General features: G+C 39.4%; 1 protein-coding gene across 1 annotated transcript in view; it reads left to right on the top strand.

Annotated features, from left to right (window-relative positions):
* Positions 1 to 15369, top strand: part of ADGRV1 (adhesion G protein-coupled receptor V1) — a 441777-nt gene that overhangs the window by 357600 nt on the left and 68808 nt on the right. Inside the window, exon 84 of the mRNA XM_063456378.1 lies at positions 682 to 860. Coding sequence (XP_063312448.1) covers positions 682 to 860 — 179 coding nt within the window. The remainder of the gene's footprint in view (positions 1 to 681; positions 861 to 15369) is intronic.

Genomic DNA, 15369 nt, shown 5'->3' with positions numbered 1-15369 from the left:
AAAATACACAAACTGACAAATTCTCATGGAATGGGAACGTGGAATTAAATATGTTTTTTTCCTGCTAGACCTTAAAGAACAAGTGAGGCATGTCATGCAACTGATAGCATTTTATTTGGATACAAGAATAAAACAATTATTTATATTTATATATAAGAACTTGGGCCTCGTACACACGTACTTGCTGTTATTCTACAGCTTGGGTGCTTGTAACTACAACCGTAGTTTAGTATCTATGAAAGAGCTCGTTCAGAGGACTTGGCAATAGTGTAAATGCTATTGCTGTATTGTGTAGTATAAGCAAGTCAACGTTTCATCCCATAGTAAGAAAATATTATGGTCTTGATAGAGGTCCTCAAAATTAAATGAAACATTGACTTGTTGATGCTATACAATAAAGCAGAAGCAATTACACTATTTCCGTGGCCTCTGAGTGTGTGTTTTCAGGGATGGTCAGAGACAAAAGCCAAGCAAAGATTATGACTATAAGGTAGGTGGAGGAGGGTTGATCGCATGTGGTGTGCCCAAACCGATGTACAAGTGAGCCTGTGGAAAAGGGCTCAACTAGAGAAAAGGGAGTTTAGGAAAAAAGTAAAATAAGACGTAGTAGAGGTGGGGGGAATTAATTATTTGTTTTTATGATGTTCTCTGATGATTTTATTGTTTTATGTCTCTTTCTAGGCTGTCAATTTTTGGTATGTTCTGGTTATGAATGATGAGCATGCAGAGCGACGCCACCTGATATTTTTTGTGTTGGGTTGGGGATTACCTGCCATTGTTGTCATTCTGCATTTGGTCATTCTCAAAAGCATCTATCGAAAAAACATGACAGAGATTTATGGACTGGTCCACCAAGACATGTAAGCTTTCCGAAATGTTATTGTTTAATGCACTGGAAATGTAAATGTATGCAGAGTACCTTCTCTAAGGTTTATGTCAGCCAGACTGGACCCAAAATGTGTTCATTTTCAGAAAAGTAGAAGGTTGGGTAGTTAGTTTTTTTAACACAGGTCTTGTCATGTTCCTCTGTTAGTGAGATTTGCCATTTCCTGTAAATTCGCCATTTCCCATGACAACAACCTTCTTCCATTGCTACATGGTCTAGTTATAATGCTCACATCTTCATTCAAATTAAATTACAGCACACACATAAAAATACACTAATAATCTTATAAGGCTACTTAATTCGCCTATCTAAGAAGACAAAATATGGGGATTCAGTTCCACCATATGACCATATTGTGTTAAGCCCACCAATACTGAAGTATTATCATTTATGAATATTGGTCACTACGGCAGCACCGTTCATGTAGAATGCATTTTTCGGGTGTGCCCCCAATCCTTTTTGTCTTTGTTATGCATCTTCATTCAAGGCACTTTTGGTGGTGGACAGTAGTAATCTTGGGCACTCTGACCAGTCTTCAGCTACACAGCCCTACACACAGCAAACTTCAATGCACTGCGTGTTCTAACACCTGCACTACATTTTTCAGCAATTTGAGCAACAGTAGCTCTTCTGAGTGATTAGACCAGATGAATTTGCCTTCATCACCCATGTGCATCAATGAGCCATGGGCACTTATGACACCAAAGCCGGTTCACCTGTTGTCCTTCCTTGGACCACTTATGGTAGATACTAAGCACTGCATACTGAGAACACCCCAGAAAACTTGCCGTTTTGAAAATGCTCAGACCTACTCGTCTAGCTATCACTTTGGACTTGTCAAAGATACTTTTCACTTGCCCATTTTTCCTGCTTCCAACATGTGAAATTCAAGAACTATTCATTTGCTGCTTAATATTTCTCACCCCTTGGCAGGTGCCATTGTAACAATATAATCAATGTTATTCACTACACCTATCAGTGGTTTTAAGTAGTTGCTGGTAAGTGTAGCTTCAATGGTGTCCCTTTCAAATAAGAAATACAAAACTTTTATCTTATTTTTTTAAAAATACATATCTGATTCTCACCTAATTGTCCTTTTAACTGTAAATCCAACTCTAATCCTTACCTAATGCTAACCTAACCCTAATTTTAAACCCAAAGAGTGACTCCAACCAAAGAAACAGTGTTTTAAAAAGTAATGCTGCCTATACAAGCCCTCTGCCAAAAAAAAAAAAATAGCTAAAAAACAGCTAAAAAACCAGAATTCAAATTATTAAACCAGAACCCTAGACTGGCCAATGAAGCCCCAGTTACTAACACCGCCAGCAGATGAAGCAAAACACTGCACATAAAGACTCCATGCATCATGACCACCCAAAATCCATGTAACCTTTTAATTCTTACCCTAAATTTTACCCGAGTTGTAATACTAACCAGGGCAACCATCAGGGGGTGACAACCATAACGGTTGTCACGGGCCCGGCGGCCCTGGGGGGCCCGGCCGCCCGGGCCCCACGTGTAGCGCATGCTGATGGGGCCCATCGGGTGGCCCACTCACTTAGGGCCACCCCATGGGCCCTGTATCTTCAGGGGCCCGGTCAGCGCTGCGGCCGTGCAAAAATCCCAACCGCAAAGTACTGCTGGGAGGAAGTGGCCGTCACTTCCTCCCAGCTCCCTCCCCTCCCCTCAGCACCGCGCGGGAGGCAAGAAAGACAGGCCGCAGCCCGCAGGAGCCACGCCGACTCCCATCAGCCACAGCCTTCCACCTGCAAAAAAAGGTAAGAAAAATTAGCTGTATTTGTGTATGTATGTCTGTGTGTATGTCAGAATGTCTGTATGTATGTTAGAATGTCTGTGTGTATGTTAGAATGTCTGTATGTATGTTAGAATGTCTGTGTGTATGTTAGAATGTCTGTATGTATGTTAGAATGTCTGTGTGTATGTTAGAATGTCTGTATGTATGCTAGAATGTCTGTGTGTATGTTAGAATGTCTGTATGTATGTTAGAATGTCTGTATGTATGTTAGAATGTCTGTGTGTATGTCAGTATGTCTGTGTGTATGTCAGAATGTCTGTGTGTATGTCAGAATGTCTGTGTGTATGTCAGAATGTCTGTGTGTATGTCAGTATGTCTGTGTGTATGTCAGTATGTCTGTGTGTGTTAGAATGTCTGTATGTATGTTAGAATGTCTGTATGTATGTTAGAATGTCTGTGTGTATGTTAGAATGTCTGTGTGTATGTTAGAATGTCTGTGTGTACGTTAGAATGTCTGTACGTATGTCAGTATGTCTGTGTGTATGTTAGTATGTCTGTGTGTATGTCAGAATGTCTGTATGTATGTTAGAATGTCTGTGTGTATGTTAGAATGTCTGTGTGTATGTTAGAATATCTGTATGTATGTTAGAATGTCTGTGTGTATGTTAGAATGTCTGTACGTATGTCAGAATGTCTGTGTGTATGTTAGTATGTCTGTGTGTATGTTAGTATGTCTGTGTGTATGTTAGTATGCCTGTGTGTATGTCAGAATGTCTGTGTGTATGTTAGAATGTCTGTGTGTATGTCAGAATGTCTGTATGTATGTTAGAATGTCTGTATGTATGTTAGAATGTCTGTATGTATGTTAGAATGTCTGTATGTATGTTAGAATGTCTGTGTGTATGTTAGAATGTCTGTATGTATGTTAGAATGTCTGTACGTATGTCAGAATGTCTGTATGTATGTCAGTAAGTCTGTGTGTATGTCAGTAAGTCTGTGTGTATGTCAGTAAGTCTGTGTGTATGTCAGAATGTCTGTGTGTATGTCAGTATGTCTGTACGTATGTCAGTATGTCTGTACGTATGTCAGTATGTATGTAAGAATGTCTGTATGTCAGTATGTCTGTACGTATGTCAGTATGTCTGTGTGTATGTCAGAATGTCTGTGTGTATGTCAGAATGTCTGTACGTATGTCAGTATGTCTGTGTGTATGTTAGTATGTCTGTATGTATGTCAGAATGTCTGTGTGTATGTCAGAATGTCTGTGACTGTCTGTGTGTGTATGTCAGTATGTCTATATGTATGTATGCCAGTATGAATTAATGTATGTCTGTGTGTATGTATGTGATGTCGGTGTATGTGTGTGTAAGTCCTCATGCAGGTGTGTCTGTATGTATGTATGTTAGTATGTGTCTATCTGTCACTATGTATGCCTGTGTGTCTGTATATGTGTGTATGTCTCAGTATGTGTGTGTCAGTACGTATGCCTATATGCATGTATTTCGGTTTCAGTATGTGTGTCTGTTAGTATGTATTTTTGTGTGTGTGTGTGTGTTTCTGTGTCCTTTTGTATCAGTGTGTGTTTTTGTGTCTGTGTGTATTCCTGTGGGCGGGATTTGGAGGCGGACCCTGTGGGCGGGATTGGAGGCGGGCCCCAGGGGGCCCAGACCCTGAGCTGAGTTAGGGCCCCAAAATTTCTGGTGGCGGCCCTGATACTAACCCAACCCTCTCTAGTCCAGGACTCTGTGGCAGATGATCACTGTGTACATATACAGGTTCTGGGTAACTGATGTACTACCCAAGTGTGAAAAGAATTTGAGCTGGATTTGAATTTCCTGTAAGACATTTGCAAACACATTTTCTCTATTAAAAAATGTCTCTCTTCACCTGTTTGCAGAGGATAAAAATATACAATCACAGTTTAAAATATTTCTTATAAAATGACAAAATCCAATCCATCTTAACTTTTAATTCTAAGTAAGATTTACTGGGAGGTAGTCTGGGGGTGAGGGCAATTTTTTAGGTGTTACAACATAATATGTAATGTTGTAACATTCAAACTCATGCAAATCACTCACATAAAGGTTAGGCAATGACATATGGCAGAATTGCATCATCATTAGGCGTGTATAATCCTTCTTCCCAAGGGCACCTCAGGTCATTCAGCAAGATGTTTGCAAGAGTTTTATACAATCAGTGTATTATTATGCTGAATCAAATAAATGTAGCAGTTGATTACCCACAGAAAAAAAAGCACTTATATTTTTCCATTATTGTTATTACTATTCCACAAATTAAAGGGACACTCCAGGCACCCAGACCACTTCTGCTCATTGGAGTGGTCTGGGTGCCAACTCCCACTACCCTTAACCCTGCAACTGTAATTATTGCAGTTTTTCATAAACTGCAATATTTACATTGCAGGGTTAACTCCACCTCTAGTGGCTGTCTATTAGACAGCCACTAGAGGTCACTTCCTGGGTTCTAGCACAGGTTTCCTGTGCTAGAGCGTCGCTGGACGTCCTCACGCTGTGTGAGGACCTCCAGCGTCGCTCAAAACCCCATAGGAAAGCATTGAAATGATTTTTCAATGCTTTCCTATGGGAAGACGTAATGCGCATGCGCGGAATTTCCGCGCATGCGCATTAGGTCTCCTCGGCCGGTGAGCGAGATTAGTCTCGCCCACCGGCCGACGTAATCACTAGGAGGAGCGTCGCGGAGGCGGAGACAGCGGCGAGGGACATCGCCGCTGTCCCAGGTAAGTCACTGAAGGGGTTTTCACCCCTTCAGTAACCGGGGATTGGTGGGTGGGAGGGAGAGGGACCCTCCAGTGCCAGAAAAACGGATCGTTTTTCTGGCACTGGAGTTTCCCTTTAATGCAGATCTTATGATAACTATAGATACGTGAGTTAAAGAGAATGACTAAAACAATAACACATCACATGAAATGTTTTTTTTTTAAATATTTATTTTTTTAAAGAACAATAGTCAATACACAGTTTCACATCTGTCCATGACATAGACAAGGATAGCTTAAAGGACCACTATAGGCACCCAGACCACTTCAGTTTAATGAAGTGGTCTGGGTGCCTGGTCCAGCTAGGGTTAACCTTTTTTTCTATAAACATAGCAGTTTCAGAGAAATTGCTATGTTTATAATAGGGTTAATCCAGCCTCTAGTGGCTGTCTCATTGACAGCCACTAGAGGTGCTTCCACGCTTCTCACTGTGATTTTCACAGTGAGAAGACGCCAACGTCCACAGGAAAGCATTGTAAATGCTTTCCCATGAGACTGGATGAATGCGCGCGCGGCTTTTGCCACGCATGCGCATTCAGCCGAGGAGGAGGAGAGTTCCCCCGCCCGGCACTGGAGAAAGAGGTAAGTTTAACCCCTCCCACCCCCTAGAGCCTGGTGGGAGGGGGACCCTGAGGGTGGGGGCACAAGTATGTTTTCCTGGCACTATAGTGGTCCTTTAAGACAATTGCCAATCAATTTGATAAGGCGCGTGAAAGCTGAACGAAATAGAAATTAAGGAACCATATTACAATAACAGCTTCTCAATAATAAGAGAAATAAGAGAACAAAGAAGAGAGAAGAAACAAACAATAGAGGGAGATAGAAAACAGTTTTCAAAGATAAGAATAACCCGAGTGAGGGTGGGATGGATAAAAGTGATTCAGAGAAGACCACTCTGATGATAACAACATAAACCAAGGTTTATTCTATCCAGGGCGGCCATTGCATGTAAAACGCGTGGGAAGTATGATGTAAACGTGCAGTGAGTGTGTCCATCTGCATGTTATCTTTAATTTTAATAATGACAGTATTCAGAGATGGAGGAGCTTTATGTAACCAGCTTTTTGTGAGTGCCTTGAGAGGTATGTAAAGGGATTTTAATGCAGAGGAAATAGAATTATCATTGGAAACTCAGCTTGTTATTAGGGTGACTTCCAATTAGCAGTACCATCATATCAAGGTGACTTCCAATTAGCAGTACCATCATATCAAGGTGACTTCCAGTTAGCAGTACCGTCATATTAGGATGACTTCCAATTAGCAGTACCGCCATATCAAGGTGACTTCCAATTAGCAGTACCGCCATATCAAGGTGACTTCTAATTAGCAGTACCGCCATATCAAGGTGACTGCCACTTAGCGGTACCGCCATATCAAGATGACTTCCACTTAGCAGTCCCGCCATATTAAGGTGACTTCCAGTTAGCAGTACCGTCATATGAAGGTGACTTCCAATTAGCAGTACTATCTTATCATGGTGACTTCCAGTTTGCAGTACCGTCATATCAAGGTGACTTCCAATTAGCAGTACCTTCATATCAAGGTGACTTCCAGTTAGCAGTACCGTCATATTAGGATGACTTCCAATTAGCAGTACCGCCATATCAAGGTGACTTCTAATTAGCAGTACCGCCATATCAAGGTGACTTCCACTTAGCGGTACCGCCATATCAAGGTAACTTCCACTTAGCAGTCCCGCCATATTAAGGTGACTTCCAGTTAGCAGTACCGCCATATCAAGGTGACTTCCAATTAGCAGTACCGCCATATCAAGGTGACTTCCAGTTAGCAGTACCGTCATATTAGGATGACTTCCAATTAGCAGTACCGCCATATCAAGGTGACTTCTAATTAGCAGTACCGCCATATCAAGGTGACTTCCACTTAGCGGTACCGCCATATCAAGGTAACTTCCACTTAGCAGTCCCGCCATATTAAGGTGACTTCCAGTTAGCAGTACCGCCATATCAAGGTGACTTCCAATTAGCAGTACTATCTTATCATGGTGACTTCCAGTTTGCAGTACCGTCATATCAAGGTGACTTCCAATTAGCAGTACCTTCATATCAAGGTGACTTCCAGTTAGCAGTACCGTCATATTAGGATGACTTCCAATTAGCAGTACCGCCATATCAAGGTGACTTCTAATTAGCAGTACCGCCATATCAAGGTGACTTCCACTTAGCGGTACCGCCATATCAAGGTAACTTCCACTTAGCAGTCCCGCCATATTAAGGTGACTTCCAGTTAGCAGTACCGCCATATCAAGGTGACTTCCAATTAGCAGTACCGCCATATCAAGGTGACTTCCACTTAGCAGTACCGCCATATCAAGGTGACTTCCACTTAGCAGTCCCGCCATATTAAGGTGACTTCCAGTTAACAGTACCGCAATATCAAGGTGACTTCCACTTAGCAGTACCATCATATCAAGGTAACTTCCAGTTAGCAGTACAATCATATCAAGGTGACTTCCAGTTAGCAGTACAATCATATCAAGGTGACTTCCAGTTAGCAGTCATATTAGGGTGTTAGGATGACTTCCTGTTAGAAGCATATATCTCTTCCCTTACCAGTACTATTCATATTATTCTTTAGGCTGGTAGTAATGATTGTTAGGGGTCAGCTGGGGGTAGGCAGGAAGTGTACACACAGACCGCATTAGTTTCGGACGTTTTTTATGTAGAGCATCCTTATTGTGGCTGTGTAAATGATCAATAAAGATATCCTGCGTTCCAGCGTGGCCGCACATGCGCAGGCCGGTCACGCGTACGTCATATCGTATGAAGGTGCGCGTGACGCGGCGCACACTTGGGTGATGACGGAAGTGACTGCACAGACCGGCGGATTCAAAAGGTAAGAAGATCTTGAAGAGAGAAGACGCTCCTGAGGAAGTCGCAAGACGAAACGCGTTGAGCATATCCTGTGACCCTGCAGTTTGGTATCAGCTGTTTAATTGCATATATGCTGGTTTTTAATTGTTTGTGCAATATTTTGCCTTTAGTTCATTATATTTTGAACTTGAAAGTGACTTTGTGCACCTTTACTTCTATCTTTACTTGCACATTGGCACTTGCACTTTTGTTCATTCAGTCCAGTATTATGTTGTGTTAAGCTGCTGTACCTAAGGGTCTTTGGCCTATTGTGGCCTTTTATATCTATTCATTTTTTATACTGCACATGTTTTGTGCTGCGAAGTGTGTATACTTTATTATCAATAAATTCTTGCTATTTTTTATCTTTTTTTCTGTATTCCTTTTTTACCCCTATTTTATATTGCCGATATAGTGATTGTGGCGCCCTGTGCTTTCTGATTTTTAGAAGCATATATCTGCCAGAGTTACTCTTCAGAACCTCTATTTGACAAAAACACATGCATGGATATATATATATATATATATATATATATATATACCTAGCCAATCACATACATACACATTAGCACATATAAACACACTAGCACTGATACAAACCCTCACAATCACAGCCACACTCATGCATACATAGAAACATTCTAGTATGCATACTTGGGCACTAGCATTGATGGATAGACTCACATTTGCAAATTCACAACCATAGACACATTCCAATATGCGTCTATAAGCACACACTAACACACATACAAAGACACATAGTCACATTGACATATAACTAACCTATAATATATGCACTATTTGCTAGCCATACTCAGGGAGAGCTCCCTTTTCCTGCATTTTTCTGACTCTGTGGAGTGCGTTGGAGATGGTGGAGATGCTCCCCCTCTGTGTTCAGCCACACGCATCTAGATTAGAAGCACAGCAAAATGGCAAAATGTTACATATTCAGAAACCCTATTAACAATGCTCATTTCTTAAAGGAACACTCTAAGTATCCCAAAATCTTGTACAGCTTAATGTAGTGGTTCTGGAGCAAAGAGACTGTCCCTGTGGTCTTTTTAATGCAAACACTGCCTTTTCTGAGAAAAGTGTCTCTTGTGACCACTCTAGTGGATGTCACTCGGTCACTAGAGGGGCTTCCTGGTCCAATCCTGCAATCTTTGCAGGACTAGCATTCTGCACCTTCCTGCTCTGTATAAAAATGGCGAATACTCCTCACAGAGATGCATTGAGCCAATCATAACTATAAAGACATGCAGATTTGGCAGTGCAGCAATTGCAACACATGCACACTAGCCCCTAATGCTTCCCTATTGGAAATGCTCTCAACTAGAGGGGGAGCAGCAGCAGCTGTGATGAAAATAAAAGTTAGCACAACTTTCTCATTCATTTTTATTGGTAGTTGGAGGGGCTGTTTATCTAAATAGTGGAAAAAATACTCTAACATTAGAAATACATATTGGACTGGAACGTTGTATCAAATTTTTTTTTTTCACATTTTCTATTCATATATGAGCCTCCGCAAAAATATAGATTTTTTTTGCACTATATACATTTTTTTTAGTGGTTTTTTTTTTTTTTTTTTTTAAATATCATGGGATTCCTGTGATTGTTGTTGATGCTGGAAGCACAATTGATTTTAGGGACTTCACTTTTCCCCTAAATGCTCTAATTATTTCTAAGTATTGTCAGGCAGAGTCGCTTCACTGCAAAGAGGAACTGAATTTTAAATGTTTGACAGTCTCAGAATATTGGAGTACTTTTCTGTTTAACAAAAAAAAAAATACTTATGGGGAAATAAAATAGAGGAAAGTACCAGACATATAAGTGAAAGCATTCAATTCAAAGCAAAACATTTTATGCTTTTGGGGAAACAAGTAATCTCTATTCTTTATAATTTCTCTAATTCAAAAGATAAATATTGTGTTTTTGTACCTTGCCTGCTCTACATTGTGAGCATGCTTGAGAAGGGTCCTCATTAAAGGGTTACTTAAATCCTTTCTAAATATATATATTTTTAAATTTACAATGCCCTATTGGGCATTAGCAATTTGGACCCCACCTTATACACCTTTAAATATAGGCATAAACTTATTGGGATCCAGCACCAGGCGAAGCTCTTCTGGATTCCACATCTTTTTCATGTCACCTGTGGCATCTCGAGGTCCAATCAAATTCTTCTCATGGAGAAGCATTTCACTGGACTGTTTCCCCAGTCCAAAGCACACAGGCAGGGAGGCTTAAATGAAAGAAGGGAGTGATGGAAGATACATGCTTCCCCTAGTAGGTGCTGTCTTCTATTGAAAAGCGCATTACACCTTTTGCAAGAGCACCGCAGAATACATAATAGGCAGCCCCGCACAAATTGTTTTGGCTGCCCAAGTCACGTGTGCTGGGGTACAACAAGCTGGATTTCTACTACCATAACCACTTCAAAAAGCAGAAGGGATCATGTTGGTTGTAGCTACCCTGTAATCTTTTGTACTTATTAACATTTGTAATAATTTGTCTCATTTGCTGAAAATCCACTTTTGAAAAATGATAAAGTGCTGTGAAGTGCGGGATAAGTTGCCGCTGTATAAATGCCAATCATAATATTCTACGAATTATCAGAATGCTTGGTGTATACCTTTACAATGTGTGCTTTATGTGTCCAAGACCAGAAACGGAATAATGCAATGAAGCTATACATATTTTCACTGACAACACTCAGTGGGTCCAATACTTCCACTGCCTAAAATGGCTCTCTCATGGCTTGACACAATTTTTGTTTTGTTCTATTCATGTCTTTATGACTCACTTTTTTACAGTCAGTTGTAGCCATGGCTAAGAAGATAAATAGAAACATAGTTTTAGCCACCATGAAATACTTATATATAAATGAATATATATATATAAAATATAAGTAAATGGTTTTTATATATTTTTTTGGATACTTAAGCTGTCTTTTTGGTTGGCACCCGGCTAATAAGGGATATTGGAGCTTGTGTGCAGGAGCAAATGTATTTTTAATTTATATATATATATATATATATATATATATATATGTATACATAAATGTATATATATTCATACATTCATACATGTTAGGTATGTTAAGAAAATAAAGAAACTTGAATAAGCCTTGTGACTAGTTAAAAAATTACAAAATCATGGACACAATAGAAGAAAGAGTCTTTATTTTAGGTTTTGTTCTTGGTAAATCACAATGATTTGCAAAGTGTAGTAATCACTACAAGGTCTGTGACTCGTGATAAACCTCACTACAACTTGCAAAGGCTATATGCTGAGTAGTCATTTCTGCACATACTTCTGCTAAACAAGTAAGACATATTGTTGCCTTTTGAGCGCTTGTATACATAGTCCCACGAATTATTATTCTGCTAGATTGGTTTTATGCCTTTTTATCTTACTGATTGAGTGAGTACACCTCTGTCTCTGTATGCAGTAAATCCGCTATTAGCCATCTTTTGATCATTCCATTACCCATTACACTGTCCATCCTGTGGTTCTCACTTCCATCTAATGAGGTCTTGCTTTTTTTTCTCACTGTAATATTTTGTTGACTGTGGTCTCTACTCTGACTTACCTGACCACTTTACAGTCTCCTTGCCCCATTTGTGGTTCCTTCACAGTCCTTTAGTGTCTGATGTTCACGCATGTCCTTGTAAAAAAGACTTTGCTTAGATTCTTTGGTTTTTCTCATGCCTGCGTTAGGCACTCTTGTGACCCACCCTCAAACATTGTGGCCTCAGTTCAAACTGACATTCTACTGTAATTAACTATAAACGCAATCAACCAAAACTTAACTTTTAATGAAAAAGAACATGAAGAAAACAAAGGTTTGATACTGATTATAGACTTCAAATATTTGTGGTGTTATGTTATTTGTGTTGGAGAGATATGTATATATCTGCCAACTCAAATCCTCTAAGAAAAGACTAAAATTTTCTGTTGGCCTATTATATTAAACGTACATAAGTTAATGTACCTTACTTTGAAACATATTTCAACAGAAAGTAAAAGAGAAAGAGATGACAGTATAATATATATAAAACATACTAACACACACTGGCTGACAGTACTGGAGAGGCAATCATTGCCAGTCAGCTGCAGTGCACCTTTAACATGCCTTTCTAGTAATTCACATATGGAATACAGCCGTGCAATTTTAGATTATTTGTCATGCTTGATAAACTCTTCTCCCTTTTTGTTTTCATCCTCCTTTCTTCCTCTTCCACTTGTTCTTCTTAACTATTTCCCTTTTTAGGTTTTTCTTTCTTATCTGTTTTGCTTACGTCTTTATGTTTCTATCACATGGAAAAAAAACTATATGTGAACCGTATCTTCAGAATTGTACCTGCCATATTGTTGTTAAATGAACGCTATAGTGTTAGGAATACTAAGGGGAGAGGGACAGTGCACCCAGACCACGTAAATTATAGGAAGTGGTCTCGGTGCTTATGCTGTCCCTTTAAATGATGTTCCTAGATTATGCCTTTAAAAGAGAGACAGAGAGACAGAGAGAGATTATTTGGTAGTAACATAACCACTATAGTGCGTGCTGGAGTGGTTATGGTGCAAAGAGTCTTCTGGCACAACCCAACAGTAATCAATAAGACTTATCTGTCCGTATCAGGTGCCTTTGGTCGGAGCTGGTATTGCAATGCAGAAGTTCATATTTCAGCATTATCATACCAATTCATGCCACGTTGGAACCTTATTCATTGACCGAGAGCATTAGCTGACAGACAGGCAAGTGTCAAACTATTTTAACTACAAAATATATATATCAATACAAATAAATCAACTCTTGCACAATTGGATTATTTGTATGCCTTATAGATGACTGTTTCTCCAGTCAACACAATGTTTGCTTATGAACAGCAGCTATTTTAGGAACATGACATCACTGCTGAATCTGTCAGCACTAAGGCCAATAACAGGTACAGATGTAACCACAAACTGTGGAACACAAGAGGCTAGTCTAAACAGGCAGGCATGAAAGAAGCGTGTGCAACACAGAGCTAGAACATAAAGTGCAGAGAAAATAAATAAATGTCTTAGAACTGGAAAAATGTAACCGCAGAGTTTGTGCTTGATGTTTTTAACTTTCATGTTTAGCACATAATTTTACGAAAAACATACTGTTGATTCTCATGCAAACTGATTGTTTTCTATATAGCGAGACAGAAACTCTTGTAAAACTATGGGTTATGCGAGGTCAGGAAAGTCGTTACAACTGTCTGTAATCCTATACCAGACAGGTCAGAAACCATATGGTACTACACGGCTATTTTAAGTGCACAGTTACTATTAATAGCATTTTGGCTACTTTTATGGAAAACAGTAGATTTTCATTTTAGCAGTGAACAGCTGCTGTAAGATCAAGTTTACAATATAAATAAAACACCTAGAACAACAGAGTAAAGTTATAAACAAAACAACAGAGTAAAGTTATAAACAAAACAATAGAGTGACATTATAAACAAAACAATAGAGTAACATTATAAACAAAACAATAGAGTGACGTTGTCTAGCAGTCAATGTTTTTTGCTATATTTCTTTACTTGTATTTAACACAAAAACAGTCATATTTTCTACATTTATTATGAATTTTTATATAACTGTTTCCTATTATACAGATTGGATCCTTTTAAGAAAGGAGTTCCGAAGTAGTCATTTTGCAGTATAATGTTTTGAAAACTCCAACAAATGTACTCATCTCTTGTTAAGGGACAATCTTTGAATGCACATGCGCTGTAATGTCCCGTAGTTGGAGTTTTTAGAAAACAGGGCTTTGTATAATGCCATTTAATGACTAAACTGGTAATCGGAAATGATAGAAAAGGCAGTCTTTACTTTGCTGCCTACAGATACCTCTAGTGACAGTCACTCAGACTAGATGTTTAGTGTCTCCATGCTATGCATGGAGATGCTGAAGTTTCCCTACAGAGATGTATTAATTCAATGCATCTCTATGAGGAGATGCTAAGTGGCCAGTTGGTCGTTTGGCTCCACCCCTCTGCCTCCTTGCCTGAGATCATCATAATTGACGATCCCAGCCAAGCCAATGCTTTCCTATGGGAAAGCATTGGATTGGCTGAGATGATCAATTTTGATAATGTCTGCCAAGGTGGCAGATTGGGGTGGGGCCAGCACCTGTGGATTTGCGCGGCACTGGAATAAAGGTGAGTTTTAAGGGGGGTGGCCACCTATATAGTGATTTCAACCCTACGGGGTAAGGAATGCAAATGTCTACTTCTGACTCTATAGTGTTTGTTTGTCAAACTGCTTTAAAATGGCTTAATGAATAAACAAAAAGAGTGCAATCACATACAGTACTTGCATCCTATAAGATGCATTTAAGGAATATCAAACATTTACAGTAATTATTTCTCTTTTAACCTAAGCCCAAGCACAGAACGCTTTCCAACCACCACCAGGAAATTAGTGCACATGGTTAATTTGGATTAAGTTGAGTGTATGTTTTCCCCCTATGTCTGTGGCGTGGAGAACACATAGATTAGGTTGGAACACGGGGTCCTTCAATCGTGTAGCCTGAATGTATAAAATCCAGGACGTTCAGTCCTCTAGTCATAGATGTCCATACACCAACCATTCGAGTATTAAGAATCATGACTAGACGTCATTTGCAGGTCATAGAAATAATGTTCATAAAATCCAGCATAGGCTTTGATGCAAATGTTAAAAATAAAAAAAACAGAGGTTTCTTTGGCTCCTACCTTATTTGCATTGGATATTATAAATATTTGCGTAGTGTGAGCAGGCAGTGATAGAATGTAGCATTAATGGCTGTTAATTAATGCAATAATTTCAAAATAATATTACAAAGAGCTGGGGACATTGTGCTGCCTGGGTCCAAGAAAGAAGGTGTTGGAAAAACAATGTCAACTAAAAAATATATATAACACTAATAAGATTTCTATAAAAAAAAAATAGCTCATAGACAATATTTAGTTAGTTACAGTCCGCTGTGCAAAAATCTCACAAGTGGCAGCTCATTTATTGACACCATACTAAATCATTTTGT

The sequence above is a fragment of the Pelobates fuscus genome, chromosome 5 (assembly GCF_036172605.1).
Source record: "Pelobates fuscus isolate aPelFus1 chromosome 5, aPelFus1.pri, whole genome shotgun sequence".
In the NCBI taxonomy this organism is placed as follows: domain Eukaryota; kingdom Metazoa; phylum Chordata; class Amphibia; order Anura; family Pelobatidae; genus Pelobates; species Pelobates fuscus.
Note: the sequence above shows the minus strand (reverse complement) of the source record. Positions and strands in the feature narration are given on the sequence as shown.